General features: G+C 41.7%; 1 protein-coding gene across 1 annotated transcript; it reads left to right on the forward strand.

Moving 5' to 3' along the window:
• Positions 1–3,776: 3,776 nt before the first annotated feature.
• Positions 3,777–21,548, forward strand: rgs17 (regulator of G protein signaling 17). Its single transcript, XM_029449562.1, has 6 exons — positions 3,777–3,931; positions 5,801–6,192; positions 9,317–9,447; positions 13,753–13,827; positions 13,922–14,153; positions 14,441–21,548. The coding sequence occupies exons 2-6, from the start codon at positions 6,190–6,192 to the stop codon at positions 14,627–14,629; spliced, it is 630 nt and encodes a 209-aa protein (XP_029305422.1). The 5' UTR covers positions 3,777–3,931; positions 5,801–6,189; the 3' UTR covers positions 14,630–21,548.
• Positions 21,549–22,323: the final 775 nt, after the last annotated feature.

Genomic DNA, 22,323 nt, shown 5'->3' on the forward strand with positions numbered 1-22,323 from the left:
CGGAACACGAAATGGCATGTACAATATGTTACGTTCAATACCCTGTATCAGAAATACATATGGCTGTCAACACCAGCAGCCCCGACTGTAGAGCTGGCTAGGCAGTCCTCATCAGGTGGGAGGAGGAGGTGTCGCTTGGCATTGGCATTGGCCGCGGCCGTAACAGTTGTTGAGATATTTTAGTCTGGACCAAAGTGGTGGACTGACTGAAAATACAATCCTTAGAACCGCAGCACATGTCTGATTCATAAAAGATATGTAAGTAAAAATCTATATTTGGAGAGGGTGAGTAAAGACTCAGGCTGAATAGAAATGGAAAATATAGATCAAGAGGTTGTTGAGCTGCTGCAACACACAGACTGCAGAGAGGCTCAACATCTCGACATGTAAGAAAACGTTTTTACAGCGAGGCGAGGATTATTAAGACTTATATACCCTTATACTTATAAACTCTTCACACTCGCCTGGGCAGGCTTCCAATGTGGAAAAGGGCTGCAGTGACTGAACGCTTTACTGAACACGAGCCTTCGAATGTGACAGATTTGAGAGGCAGCTCTTGCATCATTAACGACCATCTAATTTCTTTTTCATGAGGTGTTTTTTTTTAGAGTTATGTTACAATTCAGAAGATGCTCACATCTGGAGAACGGCGTAGACAGCTGCTGTACACCACAGAACGTCTGTGTTTATCAATTATGCATTTGTGTATGAGTGGACATAAGGAACGTGGTATACTTCTTTTGACATGTAATTCTTGATATTGATTGAACTCAACTCCCTTTTGATTTTATGGACTCAGACTCAACCAGGTAAAATAGTTTTTCCTTGAGTGGAGTGCACACACACACACACACACACACACACACACACACACATGCTGTTGTGAGCTATTGATTTGACCAACCTATGCTCTTGTAAATGTGCATTCAGCTCTCATGAATTCTCTGTGAGACTTTCACACAAGCAGACAGGTACCATAAGTTTAACTGCAGGCTGCCTGTCCATCAGTCTGTCTTCCTCTCCCTCTGTATCCCTCTGTATCTCGCTGACACACACACACACACACACACACACACACACACACACACACACACACACACACACACACACACACACACACACACAAATGAATTAGCGCCAGAAGGCAGTCTGAGCTTGGCTTGATAAATCACACAAACACAATAACCACAGGGTGAAAGATTACTCCACAGACACGGTCTTGGAGCTGGGATGGTATTATGGTCTGCAGGTTAAGATGTGATTGAAGTGACACGCGCCAATGTGACTCCAGAGAAGGCACTGTTGGTTGATCCACCACTTTGTTCCAAACTGTGTCAACAACTGTTGGATGGTTTGTAAAGCTGCAACAAATCTATTCGTCAATCGACAGAGAAATAAACGGTATTTTTTATAATGTATTAATTATTATGCAGCCTTTCAAATATGGAGATTTCCTGCTTTTCTCTGTTTTATATCATATTAAACTGAATATCTTTGAGTTGATAAACTGCTGATAAACCAAGACATTTAAAGATATCACCTTGGACTCGGAGGAACTGGGATTTGTCATTATTTTCAGACATATTATAAACCAAAGGATGTATCAATGAATTATTGATTAAAGAATAATCTGCATTTTAAAACTCTCCAACCCCCTTATTCTTATTTCCTTCTTTCTGTCTCTCAAACAAATACCAACACGTAAGTCCACACACACCTATTCCTTTACAAACACACAGATGCTTGCACATTTTGTTTTGCTTAATTGAACATGCAGAGAATTTGAATTCAGATGCACAGATGAGGTACCATTTTAATGTGCATCCCCTAAAACATATTGCCAGGCAGATGTCTTCTTTATTAGATGTTTTCCTCTCTGCCAGAGAACATGCTGCTGCGTGCTGAAGCAGAGTATTGTTTTCGCAGCTCTTGACCTTTTCACAGGCACATCAGTGCAACACTCTTCAGCGCATGAAGAAAACCGGATTTGATTCAAGTCGTTTCAGATCACTTTTAATTAGCCAACGATGTCGGAGAACATACACATGTTCCCTCTCATCCATCAACCATCCTCCCTCTGGAGGGTCCTGGCTCCTCATACTTAAATATTGACTGCGTCACATGCATAAAGATGGACTAGGTTAGTGCGATTTCCATGCTTACTTCAGTCTAGTTTTCATAAACAGCTCGCCGTCTTTATGCAACCCCCAAAACAAAAAGTGTTGTCTGTCCAATAGTGTGCTAGCCATTTTCTTTTCATGCAACATTAACAAGTAGATTTACTGCATGCATTAAGATGTGTCCCTGCTGCATCTAAACAGGTCTGTGTGTGTGTGTGTGTGTGTGTGTGTGTGTGTGTGTGTGTGTGTGTGTGTGTGTGTGTGTGTGTGTGTGCGTGTGTGTGTGTGTGTGTGTGTGCGTGTGTGTGTGTGTGTGTGTGTGAGGGAGGGAGGGAGGGAGAGAGAGAGCAGAGTTGTGGTGCCCCCCTGTGTTAACTGCAGGAAAATAAAGAATAAAGTTGAGCAGTCATCTCTACTGAGATAAAACACACTAAGAGACACAAACAAATGTTCTCAGAAAGAATTATTCTAGATGACGCATGACTTTATAAGATACAGAAAGGGATAGTGAAGTCAGGGGAAGACGGTGTGGTTCACGCTGTGTATTCAGAGCTCTGATAATATATAGCAGAGATAAATGAAGACATTAATGAATGAATAGATGGATGAAGCTGTGACTTTAATAATTAATCGTTCTCATGTCAGGATATAGTATTGTCTCAGTTCTAGTGTATACATTTGTGCAAAAAAAGTGTTTTTGTAATCTGTAGAATCTTTATTTCACATTTCAACTTTCACAGGCCGAGCCTCAAACTGAGTTCTACTGTTTCCACTGAGCAGATTTCATTTGAAATCGCTTAAGATGTACAGATACTCGTGTGTATCTGCTCATAAAGAAGAAGACTAAGACGTATTGCTATTAATCCTTCAATTTGAATGTCCACTAACTCACAGATAAGTACCACAGAATAACTACATGTCTATATGATGCACTATAGGACCATTATACTTGTATAGATGTTATAAAATACCAAATATATGAACCTCATAAAACATGACACGGTCATTATAAATGCACTGAATAGGAACATTATAACAGCATCGCTAATAAAAATAAAAGGCTATATATGAAGAGGAATAATACAAGTTATTATATGATTTGAGGAGGGCCATTCTAAAATGAGATAAAGGTGACACCCACTAAAATGCTGTAACAAAAACTGTACGCAACATTACAGACTATTTCTTACACACCACAGGAGGTTTAGGAGTTTATAGAGGCCTTTTTAAATAGCCATATAATTTACTGGTTTATAACCTGAGGATACTTTTCTTCTTGTACAAATAGTGGCCTTCTAAACTTTATAAAACCGTTTTCTCCTTCCTCTCAGACAGACGATAAGATCTTATAAAGATTTCTGTCTTGTAAATGTTTAATATTGAATAAACTCAATGCAGCACCGTTTTTAAATGAACGTCCTGTGTTTTGGAGTTGTTGTGCAGAAGACTGTGTACTATGTGACCCTCTGTGCATGACTGTGTGTGTGTGTGTGTGTGTGTGTGTGTGTGTGTGTGTGTGTGTGTGTGTGTGTGTGTGTGTGTGTGTGTGTGTGTATGTGTGTGTGTGTGTGTGGCGCCTCAGCGGTGCATCCTCTCACCGACTGCAGCCACAGAGCAGCGGTGGCAGCGCGCCTGCGCAGTGCATCCAGGGGCTCGGCGGCGTTCGGTGCTGAAGTGGGGCGGATGGCAGAAAAACAGCGGCGATGGACATTACACCGCAGGATTCCCATTTACGATGTCGTTAAATAAGCATCGGGACATCGCGTTTTCACACCCATCACCCTAGGACACTGACAGCCCAACACAAAGGGGTAAGATGCTGATTATTGTGCGCTAATGCTCCACACGGGCTGGCTAGCTGACGTTAGCACGGCGCTAGCTGCCGCTCAGCCGCCACCTCCTCCTCTCGCTGTTGAGAGATAGCGGATCTCAGGCTCTCGGCTAAAGCTAGCAAGCAGAAAGTGGGTGGTGTTTGATCTCTGAAAATGTTCGGTGCGACTGTCAGCGCCGTGCAGCCCTCTCTCTAATCGCATTATCGCTCCGTGGTGTCAGCTGGGAGGGGGATCTCCTCTCCCGGCTGGTCGGACCTGCAGCGGCTGGGCTCAGATGGTTCGGGACAGCTGCAGGAGAAACCATGCAAAACACCCAGCCCAGCAGCTAGCACAGCAGAGCTAGTGCACAGAGGGAGTGAGCAGGGTCCGATGAGCCTGCCTACTTGTTATCTGAAGATATTCACAGGCCTTCAGGCAGATGCAACAGACCCAGTGCTGCGACAGCTCACTCCATGCATCCACTTATAAACTCTCTTCTTCACTTTAAAGTGAATTGTTGCCACTGCCTCTTATCAACCTTTTTTATTCCATAACTGCCATGCACTGCAATGAGCGCATGTCGTGCACAGCTGAGGGAGCACCCACACTGCAGTTTCCCATGGGTGTGTTGAGTCAGAGGAGGATGACCCTGATGTGAAGAAGGCCACAAACGCGTTGATCTGACAATAACGTTGTTCTTTTTTTTACTACAAGTGTTGCTGGAGTTTTGCCCTCGTGAGTGAGAAGAGTCACTACATCCTGGGAGACTTCCTGATTCATCTCATTCAGCTTTTATGAGCTGTCTCGTCTACACATTTGGGATGAGGTTATGTGCTGTACTAGTATCTACAGAGGCACTTAAATGATCCTTAAAGACATTGAGTAGCATCCTGATTGTTCTTGAGTTAACATGGCTAGAGTGCTTATTTCTTTGTTGTATAGTTGTGATGTGATGTGGACATGGAGCTGCATTTACGTGTGTCATAATCATCAATAACACGATTGAATCATGTATTAGTCGGACTTTGTTTAAACTCTTTCTGCTTCAGTTTAGGGCTGCAAATCAGGATACTACTGACTTGTCCACAGTCCCAACACTTTGTTATTTCTCATCTTTTTTAAGAAGCATGTTACTAAAGTGACTCTGTGGCCATCTGCCTCCTGGGAACTCAGTACAACACAAAAGCCTTATCTTTGCACACAGCTATCATTCTTCATAGACCTTTTAAATATACAAGGGAAACTTTTGTCTTCAAACTTATTGATGCTTCTCGCTACGGGAATGGTTTTTACTGTGGAACAGTATTGAGACGGCATGCTGTGTCATATGGGAGGGATGGTGGCTACATGCAAAAAAAATTAACCAATGAAGACCAGCGTTGTTGGCGATAATACTTTGTCGATCGACTACTTGATTAATCAGCTAACCGTTTTAGCCATTAAACCAGGGGTCTTCAACGCCAAGTTGGTGTAGCGTGGAGCAGCGACCCCCCTACTGGAGCAGGTGCCTCCACTCTGTCTCTGACTGTAGGTGTGTGTCGCCGCCCTTCAATACCAGGGCTGCCACCATTGTGCCCCTGAGCAAGGCACTTAACCCTGAGTTAGTTCTCTGTAAGTCGCTCTGGATAAGAGCGTCTGCTAAATGACCTGTAATGTAATATTAAATCATGTATGTGGTGTACAGTGTGATCAGTTCTGCTTTCACTGCAGCATTTGCCCGTTTTCCCTTATGTCATTACGTAAGCAGCGGATATCCTTTTTGCATCGTTGTCACCAAAGATACATTTCTACACCTTTTTGTTATTTAACTTGCTGGATAAAAACGATTCTGTTGTAGTTTTGACTCTTTGCCCCGTGTGCTTCTTTCAGATGCTGTACTTTCACTGCTCCCTGCACTCTCAAGTCCATAAATGACCCTTTCACCGAGATCCAAGGAAGCCTAGGAGGCAACGGCGAGTCACACAAAAGAGGAGCGAGTGAAGTAAGGAAACAAGGAGAGGAAGTAGTCGCAGTTCACCTCAGCTCTCGTGTCCCTTTTCTGTGCCAGTTGGTCAGGGATGGTGAGACGAGTAACCTCTCTTCCCTGTGGTGAAAAGACCCGCCCCTCCAGCGAGCCAAACAGCCGGTCCGTTAGCCAAACAGACGTCCAGACAGTCCACCGGTCAGTCACTCCTTTAACCAGCCTGCTATCGTCCAGCAACCTATTACCTCACACCATGACTGCTCTGTCTCACCTGTTTTTAGGAACTCACTAATTCATGGTAAGTTGAACTTCTGTGCATTATGATGAAGTTAGTATCCGAAGGAGATACTGGATCTCTAATTGTACGTTGTTTGAATGACAGTCGTAATAATCACCTCGATGATGTGTTCAATGTCTCCAACGTGAAGCTAAACCGTCAAAGTAGAAATGAACATGTTCATTTCAATCGGGCCAGTTTGAGGTTTTGGATGTTTCTGCAGAACAGCCAACTTTCCTTTAGCATTGTTGTTCCAGCCCAGAGCTTTTACGCTCCCTATATAGCCCAACTTATCATATCCTGGATGATGATGATAGCCGGCCACTCAAATTGCCTTTGCAACAAAGGGTGACTATTTTTACATCTCCGCTGCTCGTTGATGTTGCACTTATTTAAAGTTGAAAGCGTTTGAGCCCAAAAAGTTTACAAAGTTTTGTCACGACGAAACAAATAAATAAATGTGCTTCATCTTCATTTTGTGGAATAAACTTTTCATTCCTGTTATAATCACTGGGTTTTGATGATTTGGGGACACCCTATTCACTGGTGGTGACCGCCCCAGTGACGGACAGTCCCAGAATACTTGGGGCAGCAAAACAAACGATTGTGACTTTCATGAAGAAGTCGGGCACTGATTAGCCTCCGTGAGAAACCATGATTTGATTTCATGCTGCACACGGCCCGAGTCTGCGGACAGGAGAAAGTAGTTACCTCGCTGAGAAGGTGGAGGTGTGCAGATATTCTAACGGCTCCCTGTGGCTGCTCCTGACTCTCCAATTACCGCCTGCAATATTTCAAACTGATCTGTCAAAAAAAGAAAAAGCAGAAATTGAGCGCTGTTTTCTAGGCGCAACTATAACCATCCGTGTCAAGCTCCCCGACAAACACGTCACGTGTCCTGTGACTACTTCATAATAAAAGTCAGCTCGTGTTTCACCATTTAAACGCTTTTAAAACTTTGGCTATATTCCAATAAATCTGTCCATCCTCCACAAATCCCTCTCCTAGCTTAAAATATATATATATTATATATGTATATTTATCGCCCTCTCATCTTGGTGTATTTGTATTTGCACTCCATATTTGCATGTTCTGTCTATGGCTGCTTGGTCTCTGAATAACTGCACTGCACTGTTCAGGCGACAACATTTGCATATCACGCCATCTGGCAGGTATTTCATGGACTTTGACATTGTTGTAGTAAATCCCATGTGTGTATGCAAAGTAGACGGAACGAGAAAGAAGGTTCCTCTGTTGCTTCTGAAGCACACTTATTTGTATTTGGATGTTTAAGTGTTGAGGAGTTTATGTTAACTATGGATTTGCAGGTAAGAGTTCTCTATCGTTAATTGAACCAGACTTCAATTAATTAGATCATTTAGTGTTTTTTCACCTCTTGGTGAAGTTTAGCTTAAAGTGGATGTTCGTTATTATCTCCTCTATCTGGTTAGAGAAGAAGAATTTGTTCTGACATCCTCTTCCTCGCTGATCTTCGTAGTGTTTCCTGATTTTGGCTGTTGGACTATCTGCCAAGGTTCTAGCTGGATAAGGGTTTTCCCGGCCAATTTAGCTCAACAAGTCACCCAAGTGTTATTATCTTCTAAATTGAAAAGATGGCTTTGCCAGGCCAGACTAGTATGTTACTATCTCATTTATGTGAGTTCTTAGAGAGAGGGTATTTTTATTTTGAGTAGCTTAGGGGTTGTTTGCCCATCAAGGCTGTTAAAGTGGCTCTTTATGCTCCTTCTACCTGCAAGGCCGAAGGCACTTTTCACCTTCAAAGCATCTCTAAAGGCCGGGGGAAAGATGACCGGCACACGATTGTCCAGTGAAAAGGAGCGTTTTGGTAAACATAGATAGAGACTTTATTCATCCTGAGGGAAATTTAGGTCCATGGACCAAATGGGTCCATGGGTATGGACCCCAACATGGTCCATACCCAAGTGTGTTGAATATAAGTTGCAGCTGAGAGTGAGAATTTATACAATTATAACAAACTGTTTCTCTCTGCGCACATTTTTGTCTGTTCTGACCCGTGCACACAATTATAGAACAAGTTGTAGGAACTCTTCATTAACCATCTCCACTCCACAAAAAGCCTAAAACTACTAAAAATTAAGTTTAAGTTTTAATCAGGAAGATTTTTTTGTTAGAAAATGCAGACCGTGAGATTAGTGGATTAGTCGTCTTGTCAATTGACTAGAAAAAAACTAATTTGGTCATTTATTAGCACTTTTAGTCATTCTTGAAGCAGAAATGGCAGCGCTTCTCTGGTTGTATAACAGTAAATTGAATATATTAAGGTTTTAGATTAGTCAGTCAGATAAAACAACCAAATTGGAGACACTACTGTGGCCTCTGGACAGATCGGCATGACATTTGGTCATATGAATACTCGTGGCCCCCAGGTGATGTATCATAATGACTTAAGTGATCCCCTGACTCTTAATCCATCATGATTGTCATGTAATCTGGTGCAGATCTTTATTCTCTCCTCAGGATGCATTGTAATAACTCTGGTTATCCCTTAACTCTTTATCTAGCGGCATCATCCGATCAGTTCCTGTATGGCTGTTGATTGGAGTGTTACCGCACACTGCGCAGTTTCACTTCATGTTTCACACATTAAAGTGAAAATATCAGAAACAGAAACGGGGTCACTGTATAAAAGAAGCACCACATTATGTACGTTTGTTGTAAGCTGTGTCACCGCAAAGGATGTTGCACGATCTGAGGCAACGACAGGTATGTATTTATTGCACACGTGTGTGTCTGTCTGTGTGCACGTGATGTGTCGACCCCGTTTCTCTGTCTGGGTCTGCAGCCATTGAAATGTGTGTAGTGTCTGTCAAAGCAAGTGAAAGACTTGGCTCAATGCCAGAAACCCTTGTACCGTACAAGGAAGGGAATCCTCTCTGTCCTGCTTGAGTGATCTCTCTCTCGCTTCATCTCTCTTTCACACACACACACACACACACACACACACACACACACAGTTTCTAATTTGTTCCCCTCTAATAAGACGTATTGCTAGAGAGCCAAAAGTAAATCACGTGGACTCAATTTTGAAACTGCACTCTGTTATATTATTATTAACTTATTAAGGGTTGTAACTGTTTATTTTCTGTGTGCATCCGATGTGAAGCCCGGCAGTGTGAGTGGAGTGGAGATGAGAAAAAGGCAAGCGGCGCACATCGAGGCCCCACCCCAGGCCCCTGGACAGCCCCGACCCAACACTTGTTGCCTCTGCTGGTGCGGCTGCTGCAAGTGTCTCTGGTAAGAAAATGCTATGCTAGGCTATGCTAAGCTAGGCTAGGCTATCATCACTTGGTATATCAGTTAGACTGTGGCTCAGTATAAGAAAACTGATCATAAAGCTGCTTATTTATAGATCATTTACCAGTTTCATCACCTTTAATCATTGTGTTGTTGGTCATTTGACACATTTATGGGTACAATTTATTTTATTTTGTTCTTTGTTTGTGTTATTGTGCTATAAACACTGGATCTCAACATTTAACTTTGCAACGTGATATTTTAAACAGTGTCAGTTGTATACGGAAGATACAACTGTGCCTGAAACAACAAACAGTTGGTCCTGCTCGTAATCCTGTTGCCTAATCTGTGATGTGTCGCTGATTTTGAGTTCCTGGAAATGCAACTGGAAAAACAAAAGAGAAAAGTCCCAAAAGGACGCAGGAGTTCTCTGAACAAAACACAACATATGCTGTGGTGGAACGTATAATAAATTGGTATGTTTCGCTGTCTCACTTTGGTTATGGACAATACAACATTTCCTGTCAATCATTACTATCGGTCCTTTGGTTTCAAGGCTGTGAGGGCCTTGCCAGATGTAGCAGGAACCAGGGTTTTGGCGGTTAAACATAGGAAACAGCTCGTGCACTGTCAGCCGGTCGGTGGTATAAGGTGTGTGGGGAAGGTAATGATAGGATAGTATACAGGATGATTTTATGTTTTCACTGGTGGTGGTTTTGCGTACTGGTTGGGGTTCTCCTTTACTGTATATGAACAATACAGCAAGCGCACAGGCCCTGTGACGTTCATTTTACGAGACAAAATGCAAATATGCATCAAATCTTATCAAAGGCATAATGCGTCAAATTTGGCAGCAGCACCGGTGAGGACAAAAAATGTATCTGTGATAATTCAGCGATAGATTAATACTTCACGGTCATTTATTTAAAGGAAAATCTTATTATACTTTAATTCTCTGTGAGTGTAAGCTGAATATCTTTGGCTTTTTGAAGCAAAACAAGCTCAAGTTGCACCAACTGCCCCTGAGCAAGGCACCAAAACCAGTAACTGCTGTGTAGCTCCCACCGCTGCCTGGCTGCGGCTGCACCATGCCAGGAGAGAGGAGTGAATGAAACATTGTTTTCAGGCAGTGAATGGTGAATGTGCTGCTTCTTTCACACCACTTCATCTGAAGTGGTGGCAGCTTGTGGACTGGGCCCGTAGTGAGTGCTCTGTGACTCCGCTGTGTGTTTCTCAATCAGATGCTGGTGTCAGATATCCAGAATGAGCCTGGAAATGTGTCTTCAGTACCCTTTTTATGTTTATTTATTTTAGCCTTAAGGCTGGGAGGGATACTTTGTGACTTTTTTTTTGTGTGTGAGTTAAACCACTGAATGCTCTCTGTGTCAATTTCTTTTTACGATCATGCCGAATCAAGTGGTGGAGATCTGTGTGAGTGTGTGAGTCTCAGGAGATCTCATCTCATCCACGCTGGTTGAGTTTTAGAGACTGAGGGTTTACGAAAGTCTTAATGGGTCATAATGTTATATTTTGTTTTTTTATCCATCCTCTTTTTCTCTCTGGTTTTCTGTACTTTCACACAAGACTCTTATCTAGTTGGGTTTCCTTCTATTTCCATCCACACATCACATGCAAAACAGCTGTGAAGAACAGCCTGTATATTTAGCTGTATTGTGAGGGGGCCCTGAGGCTGTGGCTAGCTTAGCCCATTACTGCAGCACAATGGGGACTTTGACAAGAGACAGCAAGAGGAAGGAAAGATCCTCCATGGTGGGACAGAAATAGACATCTCAGTGCGTGTGTTGGATTGTGGAATCGGCATGTGTGACCGAGCTACGATAGACAGAGAGGCTACCGTGTGTGTGTGTGTTTGAAGTGTTTACATAAAGGTTTTTAATGCAGCTTATTGTTTTGTGGACGTTCAACAAGTGTCGTGGAGCTGCACCTAATAGTTAATTGGTTTACCAACGCGATGTCTTCGCACCCAAAGATATTCAGGTTACTGTGACCTCTGACACATCGAGGGAATATGCCTCAAAAGTGACGAGATGCTGGTTTCTTTGCTTGAAAATGACTTGAAACATTAATTGATTATCAAATGGATTTAGTGCATAAGAGACCTTACCTCCTAACAAGTATTGCTGGACTTGAACTTTACTTCATAAAGTTTAAAGAGTAAATAAACTGCAGGCTGAGATTTCCTCACTTTTACTCTTAAGTATGTGTCAAACTCCAAAAGCATTTGATCCTCCATTTCCCGTAATGTAATTTAGTGGCATCTTTCATTAGTCCCCTCTCAGACTTCACGTCCCCAGTTTGCAACGCAGAGTTTCAAGTATTTTGCATTATGATAATAGGACAAATCAGAAAAGCATAGGGCATAAGCATATCTCTATTTTTAGAGACATTTCTATTGTTCTCATGTGTTACATAATTGCTGTCCATCTCTGAATCTGGATCCATGTCGGGATTATGGGGTCATTGATTTAATCAGTATCTGCTGATACTGAGTCCTGATCCTATATTTAAATGAATGAAAGCTTTATTTCCCCTCGAGGAATTTACCTTGCACGAAGAGCTTCAGCAAATTAAAAGAACATCAATAACCAACATGACCGCACACAATATAACATCAAACCGAAACTTCATAGAAAGTACAGTTAGTTCACGAAGGCGCCAAATTCTGACGCGTGATCGGAGCTTGTTAAAGGCCCTGTCACACATGTCCGTATGACAGAAACGTATGCCGGCGCATACGAAATATCGGCAATAGGTTGATATAAATTAAGGGTAAGTTGTGTCGCCAGACATACACAGCTCCGTATGACAGAAACATTGCGACGTAGATGAAAAGTAGCTAAAAATGTGTCCGAGTCCAAATACGTCCAACTTTTCCACAGCGGTGTTGTAGCTGACATAACAAATTAATGTCAAACATTGATAGCGTATCACTTACTTATTTAAAACGTATCAGAGCGTCTGGACAACGGAGCTGGAAAAGTGCGATCTGGTTCACGTCATGCTGATGCTGGAGAACGGCTAACATGCTGAACGCTAGCTGTACTGTAGAAACACGTCTAATAAGTTACTCCGTCGTCAGGCATAATGTTAACATAGGGTAGGAATAGGGTATCCACTCGTTATCAATACATTGGCTGTAGGGTTCACCGTCAGCCGACGTAGCCTATATCTAACGTACCTCTAACGTAGTCACGTAGGTATTTACGTAGGTATTCACGTAATATATTTACGTAGGTAAGTATTCACGTACGTATTCTGTATTCACGTATGTCTAACGTAACGTAACGTCTGCATATCTTATGAAGCACACGTCGGGTACGTCCAGTAATTTTGAACATGCGCAAAACATCAGCGTTCAACAACGCACCCCAGCGTAACACAGGGAGCTCTTAACGAATACTACTTATACCTTACCTTATATCAACGTACACCAGCGTGTTGCAGATATTTTGTATACGCCATATTTTTGTATATCTTATGCATTCGTTGGGCATTCGTCTGATACATTTTGTATTAGTAAGTGATGCGCTATCACCAGGTTAGACATGCGTATCTGTATACGTTCACTTTTACGATCCGATGAAAAGTTGGACGTATTTGGACTCTGACAAATGTTCATTTACGTCAGCGTACGTTTCTGCCATACGGATATGTGTGACAGAGCCTTCAGCAGCTGAACAAAGGATGCTATACCTTTTTTCTTGAAGATAGAAGTGCATCTTTTTATCACACATCTCCCTTATCTGATCTGTTCACATCATGCAGTGACACAGTGCACATTCAGCTTAGTGGTAGGAAGGTTTGAACCGCATAAAATACTGGAACGCCGGAATAAAAGTTTTATTAACCCAACGCAGCCATGCTTGCTGACAGTCACTGGTGCATACTGTCAGTGTAGATATAATTAATTGAAGCTGGCTGCCATTTATTTGCTCGTTCTGCCCTGTGGCTCACCTGCTTAACGATGCTGTGCTTTATGAAACGAGTCCAGGGTTTTAACAGAGTGCATTTGGGTATTTCGGCAGACAAACTCAATGAGCCCTGATACTGATCTTGTGGATTGGCTCTGGACATCCCTAGTGAGAGGGGAGAAATTAAGTTGTTTGGAAATAGTGTAGAGTTATTTTCATGGGTGGAACCAAGGATGGTGACTGCGGATTTGGACGATAAAAAATGACTTTGGATCTTTTAGGGGTGAAAGGGGACTCGCCATCTAATGATAATTACCCAAATGTATGCATTGAAACTGTTTTGGCAATAATCATTTTATTTTCTCCAATCCAGGAGTGAAGACAGGATTGAGAGGAGTGAACGACAGACCTGCACCAAGATGGACAGTATTGAAGCTGCAGAAGAACAGTAAGTCCAGCCATCATCCCGTGAGGCGATGTTTGTGTGGCAATCTCGCACACAACCATGTCTTCATTATTCTTTTTTTTATGTCCGACTGTAGACAACCCAGTCTAGACGAGGCGCTGTCGTGGGCTCGGAGCTTTGAGATGATGCTGCGCTCGCTGGAGGGCCGGGAAGTCTTCCGGGAGTTCCTGCGTTCGGAGTACAGCGAGGACAACCTGCTTTTCTGGTTGGCCTGCGAAGAGCTGAAGAAGGAGACGGATCCCTTAGTGGTGGAGGAGAAGTCCAGGATCATATACGAAGACTACGTGTCCATATTATCACCCAAAGAGGTACTGACTGTATGTGTGTTTAATCAGCCATATTAGCAGCATGGCTCTAGGGATGGCAATGTCGGCTTGTCACTTTGGTCTGACTGAAATACTTTCTGCGATGAAACTTGGTACAGACATTAATAGTCCCCAGATGATGACTCCTAATAACCTTCCATGTATTGGCAAGTTAATGTAAGTGTTAGCATGCTAACAAGCTATACTAAGATGGTGAACATGGCATTATAGTTGATCAGCGTCTTAGAATTGTCATTTTGAGCATTTCAAATTGGTTCTCGTCATCCCAGGTGAGTCTGGACTCGAGGGTCAGAGAAGGAATAAACCAGAGCCTGACGGAGCCCAGCAACCTAATGTACGAGGAGGCCCAGTTCCAGATCTACACCCTGATGCACCGCGACTCCTTCCCCCGTTTCCTCAACTCCATCGTTTACAGAGACCTCCTGGCAAACGGGAGGCGCACCTGCCTCGACACCTAGACCCCTCCACCCTCCCTCATCGCCATCGTACGCCAACGAGACTACTACTTAAACTTCAAATACTACTATGGTGCCAGAAGTCGGGTTTGGAAAATCTCTCCCTCTTTTTTGATTGAAAAGACTGAATGACATCCAAGATAGCTCGTTGTTTTTTTTATTTATATTTTTTAAGCAATTTATATCCAGTTCTCCACTGGAGCCAGGTCGGCCTTTGCTGGTTGGTTATTGGTCAATTTAAGACCATTGATGCTGGCCAGGGATTGTTTTGCTAGCAATTTGTGCTGTTTGTTACGGTTGACTGGCCAACCCAATTGTCAGCTGTCGGTTGAAACGGCCAACCTGATGGTCAGCTGCTGGTTAACTGTGGACGAGGACTCCTCAGGCGGTGGGGACAGAAGGAGAGAGAGAGAGACAAAACGGACAAGCAAACTGTTCCAGTACTGTAATATTTAGACCTCATGCTTTCTACCCTCACTTTAATACTCTCTCTCTCTTACTCATTCTTTCATATTGTTTTGTTTTTCTAATTCTGTCACATTCCTTAGATTTGTAACATTTTGTGTTTTAATTTCTTTACTGTCCAAACATGACACCTAGTTGTTGGTGGGAGTCGGGGTGTCTCTGCCCATTCAACCAATAGAAGCACTGGCTCTGCATGTAACTCTCTCTCTACAGTAGCTTGACGATGTAAGCCGCGGACTGCAACCATTTTTAAATATTGAGCTGTATTAAGACAGGGGACCTGTCGCTCTGTCTGGATGTCTATATTCAGTGAAGGGAAAAAGTACACTTCTGCCAATTTTAAGCTTACTGCAGTTTTTTTATTGAGGAGATTTGATGGCTTCTGCAGCGAAAGCAGCAGCACCTCCCCATCCATCCATCCATCCATCCACCTGTTCGTCCGTCCAAGCACTTTCCTTCTTTAGGATTCTTTAACTGGGAGAAGTAAGGGCTAGAATTGTGGTTGGGCAGCTACATGTATTAGTATTACTCATAAAAAAAACTCTCCACTGAAAAATCACAATGCCTTTACATGTTAGAAAAGGCAGCACAAGCGCTGCTGGAATTTTCCTGGAAAGCAACCACAGTTTGTCCAACGATCCCTACCTCCCATCTTTTTTCCCTCCTCCCTCCAACTCAGACCATCACAGCCTGACAAGCACAGGTGCCCAATGTGGAGAAAGAAACCACCGCTGGAGAAAATACAAACAAACCCACCCTGACTCCAGAGAGTCATCTACATTTTGAAATTCTTGCGCAGAAAAAGAGGGTTTACCTTTTTTTTTAGTGTTTCACCGTGAATTGAGCTTTATGGAAAGCAGCTTCTACTTGGAGAACATACGCAGATGCAGCAGGCAATGATCTAATTGAAAGGGTTATTGAGTCCTGGCCTTTGTCTGTAAGGCTTTAGCTTTAGATGCTGTAGGTAACGTGACAGTCCCTGGAGTTGGAAGTCCAGTATCACGCTGCAAATACGTGACCCGGGTGCCAAACATGATTTTAAAGATGCTGTGAAGTGATATCAGATGTGACTTGTCACCTGGCTGTAGAGTGTCTGTCTTTCCGGTGCGTGTCGGTTTCTCCAGCAGATGGAGCTGGGAGAGTGTATGGTAGTCCTTCAGTTAGCTACTGCCCATTCAAAACACACATTTCTTTTACCAGAGCTAGCGAAGAAGGTTGGTATAATAATGCTAACCTGCTACCGTACCAGGCTAGCAAAGACGATTGCATAGTCATGCTACACGCTAGCCTTCTCAACAAGGCTAGCTAGGTTTCAGCATGCTGTATGCAAGCAGTCAGCATGCTTGTGCTAGCCATGCTAATCCTCCATCCCACTGCCAGCCCTCACACACTCTGGTTTGTTTTTCTAATCTGACTTTGACAGCATGCAATGATAATGGCTATGTGTGTGTGTATGGTGCAGTCACACACGTAACAGAAACATTTAGAAAAAAAAACCTTTGAGAGGGTCTTGCCAAATGTCCCATTAACATTTTTAGTATTAAAAAAAAAAAAAAAAAAAGGACATTTTGTTTTTTGATGATGTGAACTTTGTTCCTGGCCTGTGGATGTGCAGTAGAAAGTGCATGAGTGCAGTATATGCTATTTCTTTTTTAATTAACTGGGACTCCAAGTAAATTCATTGTGTTACATGATGGATAGCTGACCTCTTGGTTTGGTGGTTAGTCTTAACGTGTCAATGAAACAGTGCCACTCCTCACTGATAAATGTAGGCATCCATGTTGCCACCTCCTTTAACTACCTGAAGTTCACGTGCCAAGGTTGGTCTAGATTAAGTTTAAGAGCAGGCGGTGCAGGATGTCTTGCAGACTGTTGAAGTGCAATTGGATGTAGTTAGTGATTATAGGTCGGAGTCTATTTGAAGCTGTGTCCCACTATGTTAGATCGGTTTTGAATTGTCAGAAGTTTATCTTTTAAATGACTAACAACAACATCTTTTAGGATACTCAAAATGTTTTAAAGCCACTGTTGGATTATTAAAAAAAAAAACTGGCTGCCTCAAGTTAGCATTTGCAAGTTTTACTAGAGGACTAGTATAATAAGGCAACAGATTCAATTCCATTTAATTAAAAAAACAAACGGATTCAATGTATCTTAAAAACAGAAGAAGAATAGAAATGCAGGACTTCTGCCAGAGCCTAAATGTAAAAAATAAAAAGTACATGGGGTTTTGAGTTTACCTCCACACTTATTTTCACTTGCAATGTTAAAAATGCCAACTAGACGAAGCTGCCACGTCAAAGCCAAGCTATTATTTTACTACAAAAGCTTTCTGTCGTCAAGTCGAGAAGAGAAGTCTAAACCAATAACAGTTTTGCGATGTTCCTTATTGAAAATATACTATATTTAACCTTTGGCAATACAGTGCTCGCGTGCAGACTACATTAATACCGAGAAGGACTTGATTGAGATTGCTGTAATGAAGAGTTTATGCATGCGCTCGTTGATCAGAAGCAGACGAATACAGAGTATTTAACCAGTTCTGACCCTGAAGGATCAGTTGTCTCACTTACTTCTTAGAGCAGTTTACATTTCCGGGAAACATTTTAAACGTTGCATTTAGACAACTTTGTAACTTTTTGACTCCTAAAGCAGAAAAAATCCCTCTTCTCCTTGTTGCAGAGTCCATACAGTAATTAACATGAGAATGTTTCACCAAGAACCAGATAATGAAATCATGGTGCAATTAAACCGAGTTTACATTTATATATAGTGAGATGTGTGTACTTATTAAATACTCGTAACCGTGGGGAGCTAACTGTCCCCAGTGTGAGCAGAGAAGCCCGCAGGTCTCTGCCCTGTGCTAACTCCATTAGCACTTTACAGGGTTTACAGGGAGGACAGACGTTTCCCGCTCACGTCGTTTCCTCTTAATTTATTGTGGACTTTTACACGGTGGGGGGGGGGGGAAAAGTACACGGTTGTTTATTTTTAATAACTGCATTTCAAATGTAGATTTTTACAAGCAATGAAGATGACGTTGAGGTGATGCGGTGCCATCGCTGAGTTTAGATTTTGTGTCTTTAACTTTCCATGGGTTCAAATGAGATGAAGCGTGGCTGTGGGGTTTATTGACTGAAGAAGAAGAAGACGAAGAAGAAGAAGAAAAGGTTGAGAGCTGAAGAGTCCTGATGGGTTGGAGGAGGTTTGCGAAGCTTTGGCCTTACTGACACGTTTTATTTTTCTTTCCTTTGTATAAAAAAAAACAACAAACGTCTCCGTAGGCTTTTCACTACCTCTCATGTTGGTTAATTTATTTCACATCTAGTTGTCAATGTACAAGTTGTTTTTAGATCTACTTGAAGCCTAACACTGTAAACAAAAATGTGCACAGAAAAATGACTATGTATATGACCAGAGGGGTTAAAGAGAGCTTGGCCTAGTCGAGTATTTTTTTGTTTGTATGTATGTTTGTTTTTAATTGTGTTGAGCTGAACTAGATTTTGCATCTCTATAAAGAATTCAGGAATCCACTGTCTAAGGGCTAATCCCATTTTTGCCTATGCAAATCTGTTACTGTGGGTGAGTTGGGAAAGGGGCGAGCTACCGCACCTTTCACCTGTTTGATGGACCATGGTTTACAATGCCCTTTGCTGATATTCTTCAATCTTATTCAGCAAAAATGTATGCTTTTTTTGTTTCTATATAAATATTATACATATATATCTATATATATATATATATATAGATATACTGTGTATATATAACAATTAATATACAGAGAAAATAGTATATGCCTTCGTGATGATAAAAAAAAGAAACCTTGCTGAAAACAAATAAATGTGTTGTTGTCTGACATGTGGCTGGAGTCTTAGTAAGATGATGTAGACGACTGGAAATGAACCGGTTAAGTTGACTGACTACAAACACTAGTAGCTGACCCTGTGCAGTATTTCCTAACTAAGGGGGAACACGTTTATTTATTTAATAAGCAACCACATCATGACTTTCTCTGACACACATTGTATTCCAGCCTGTGAGGAGCTCCAGTCGGGCTGCCCAGGACTTGTCCTTGTCGTTTTTTCAGTGTAACAATTGGTCTTTTTTTTAAGGCGAGACTATGTAACTTTTGCTAAACATTTCATTTAAGGGATAAAACATTGTGCACAAGTAGAGACAAGTCATAAATTCAATTAAAAGGCGAGATCTGTGTAGCATTAGCTAGCATTAGCCGCCACAGTAAAACCTTTTGAGTACATGAAATTAAGCAAAGGTTGCGTTCACTGCGTATGAATTAAATTAAAGAGTCAGACTTTGTTATTTTGTCATTTAAAAAGTTGCATAGTCTCTCTTTGAAGGGCTGAGTTGGAGCATGTGCGCTGTCCATACGTAAGTCACATTTCTTTGAACCAGTAATCGATAAATAAAATATAAATCCACTTTCTATGAAATAATTAAACATTTTATCGTGATTATCTTTTAGCTGTGCGTCAGTGAACACTGCACAGCTGTCGGTGTGTAATTAAATGTGTGCAGCACCGTGTCGTCAGCAAACAACAGCAACTTTATTTTTCTATTCTCCATCTTCTTGTTCTTTTTGTAGCCACATCCAGTCAGACTATCACTGTGCTAATACAGTAGCGTTGATGTGGAGCACATCAGCAGAAGAGGGCTTTCTGTTTTTTTTAATACTCCCCTAATGCCAGATGTAAGAAAATAACACGTTACTTACGAGACCATTGACTCGGCTCTTGAGAGCAACTTTTAGCTTCGAGTTCAGGGTTGATTTAGGTCTAATAATTTATTTTTTAACTCTTTATTTGTACAGAAAACTAAGCTCCTGAACCGAGATGGAAGTGATAATAGGTGTGTTGCTGTATAGAAGCGTCTCCACAGTTCCTCACAGTGCATCACGACTGAAGAAAGACTGATAGTGGTTTGAAAATCAACCTGCTTTGTGTGTTTCCCTCAGTTGGATTTGGTGCCTCTTTATGCTTCACAACAGACCTCAAGATCTCTCTCTGTCTCTCTCACGTTCAGCGCCGTTAAAGCAGTCGGAGCCGAGACGGTCACGTTTTACAGCAGAAATAACACTGATGTTTGTTCCTCCTACTGACACCCTCATATTGTCTCTCGTGTACCTCTTTCAGAGGTGTTTGTGCTACTTTAGGAAAGAGATTATATTTGTGCAGGTACCTGGTTGAAGTTGGTTTTCAACAGTTTTAGGCAATCACTTTCTCTTTATTGATTTAGATGCCTAAGCCTCTTGGTTTGTGTCATGCCTTTGTAGATAGATCACAGGCGTTGAGAGATGATCCGCAGGTGAAAATAAAAAGAATTTTACTGTCACTTTATGCGATTAGTGTGACATCTTTTTCTATTCAGCATGCTTTTTGCTAAATAAATGAAATAATTCAGTTATTTGCTATAAACGATACTGTATGAGTATGTATTCAAGTACTGCAGTATGCAGACAATTAAAAATATCAGAAACTCTTTTGAGAGGTTCATATTTTTCTTCTAGTATGTTTCACTAATATTGACGGTTATGGGTTCTTAATTCTTGTTTCGAGTGTCTCATGAATTGCCAAAATGACTAAATGACCCTCTTTGTATTAACAAATATAGACTATGGTTGGTTATTTCCACATGCATGACTTGCAGAGTAATTTCACCAGGACAGTGCTAGTGCAGCGGGCTTCTTAATCAAAGGTTTTGTTAGTTGAGCTCAAACTTTTCACTATTTCTCACTGGTTGCTTGACAACTTTTGATGACGACTGAGATCCTGACGTTAAAGGAGGTCCCATCGTAAACCTCGTGCACTAATGGTCACCACGATGTGGAGGGAAATGTATTCTCTTGCCACACAACGCAAATGTGACCTCAAGGTTTCAGATGTAGAATGACAGCGGAGCCAGTAAGCTCACGAGTTCGATAGATTGTGCAACTTCCTCGAACATCTCCGAGCACTTCAGGGTCGTGCTGCCCGAGGAGCCGATTGCTTTCTTTGAGTTCTTTGAGAGAAAAATTATCAGAAGTCGCCCTGAGATGCAGGAATCCCTTCATCCCTGTAGCATTGAAAAGACTTCCCTGTGTTATTAGTAAACCTTGATGATAAACACCATCCTCTGTCGTGGAGTACCACGGGACGGACTCGTCTCATCTAGTGAATCTGTACTTAAGACAGAGCTGGTGCAAATTCATCAGCACTGAGCTTTCAGGAATTTTTACATTGTGTTGGTGTTGGCATGATAGTACACCACAGATTGCACCAAGGACAGTTTACACCCAATTTGTTTTGCTGTCTAAAATTGTATAATTGTAAACTACACTTGTTAGTTGGATGAGAGGATGGATACCACTCTCCAGACTCCAGGATCGTAAGCTTCTTAATCGAATAAGCATATTTTCCAAATGTCAAACTATTCCTTTAAAAAAAAAAAAAAAAAAAAAAAGTAACAAGGATACAAAAAAAAGGTTGAATTTGCCCCGACACACTGGTCAAATGTCCCAGGACGTACAACGATGTGTATTGGGGGGGGGATACAATGTGCCAAAATTATAATCTACCTTTTTTGTTTCAATGTAAAGCTGGAATATAAACTCACATGTTCTGTTGGACTCAAACTGTTCCTTAGGAAACACAATTTGTTATTTGTCTTTTCACGTTGCTGTCGTGGGTTTTTGTGTCATCTCTCTGAATCATCCACATATAATCTACGTCATCGACATGTAACGGACCTGAAGACGTTGTAAACAGGCTCTGAACATTTTGACTGTCTAAAAAAAGAAAACTTAAAAAAAAAAATCTGTTCTCTATCCCTAATCTGTTTTGTACTTTTAATTTATTTTAACAGCAGGTTTATTTCTGTCATTGTTCTTTTCTTTTATCTCAAAAGACTTGTTCTTCACACGGGTCACCGTCACATGAGCAGCGTGTTCAGCCGTGCTACATTTTGATCTAAGGTTCAGTCTCTGTCTTTGTTTACACGGTGACATCTTGCATTAAGAGAAAACTCCAATCTACGGTAACTGCCCTTGAATATCTGTAATTTAAATAGTGCTGCTAGAGAAAGAAATCTAAATGTAACAACTTACAATAAATACTTAATAGATTTTTGCCAAATGTGAGTGTGTCTTTCTTTGACTGGAGGTGTGAGAGACGACCTTTAGATTCTGTCCCGTTCGTGCAGCTCTACACGTAACGAGGTTTCCACATCTCATTCGTTTT

Source organism: Cottoperca gobio, chromosome 15 (assembly GCF_900634415.1).
Source record: "Cottoperca gobio chromosome 15, fCotGob3.1, whole genome shotgun sequence".
Taxonomy (NCBI): Eukaryota; Metazoa; Chordata; class Actinopteri; order Perciformes; family Bovichtidae; genus Cottoperca; species Cottoperca gobio.

Coding starts and splice junctions, on each gene's coding strand:
- rgs17 (XM_029449562.1), top strand. Junction 9,448..13,752: donor GGCTGCTGCAAGTGTCTCTG/GTAAGAAAATGC, acceptor TCTCCAATCCAG/GAGTGAAGACAGGATTGAGA. Junction 14,154..14,440: donor CCATATTATCACCCAAAGAG/GTACTGACTGTA, acceptor TCGTCATCCCAG/GTGAGTCTGGACTCGAGGGT.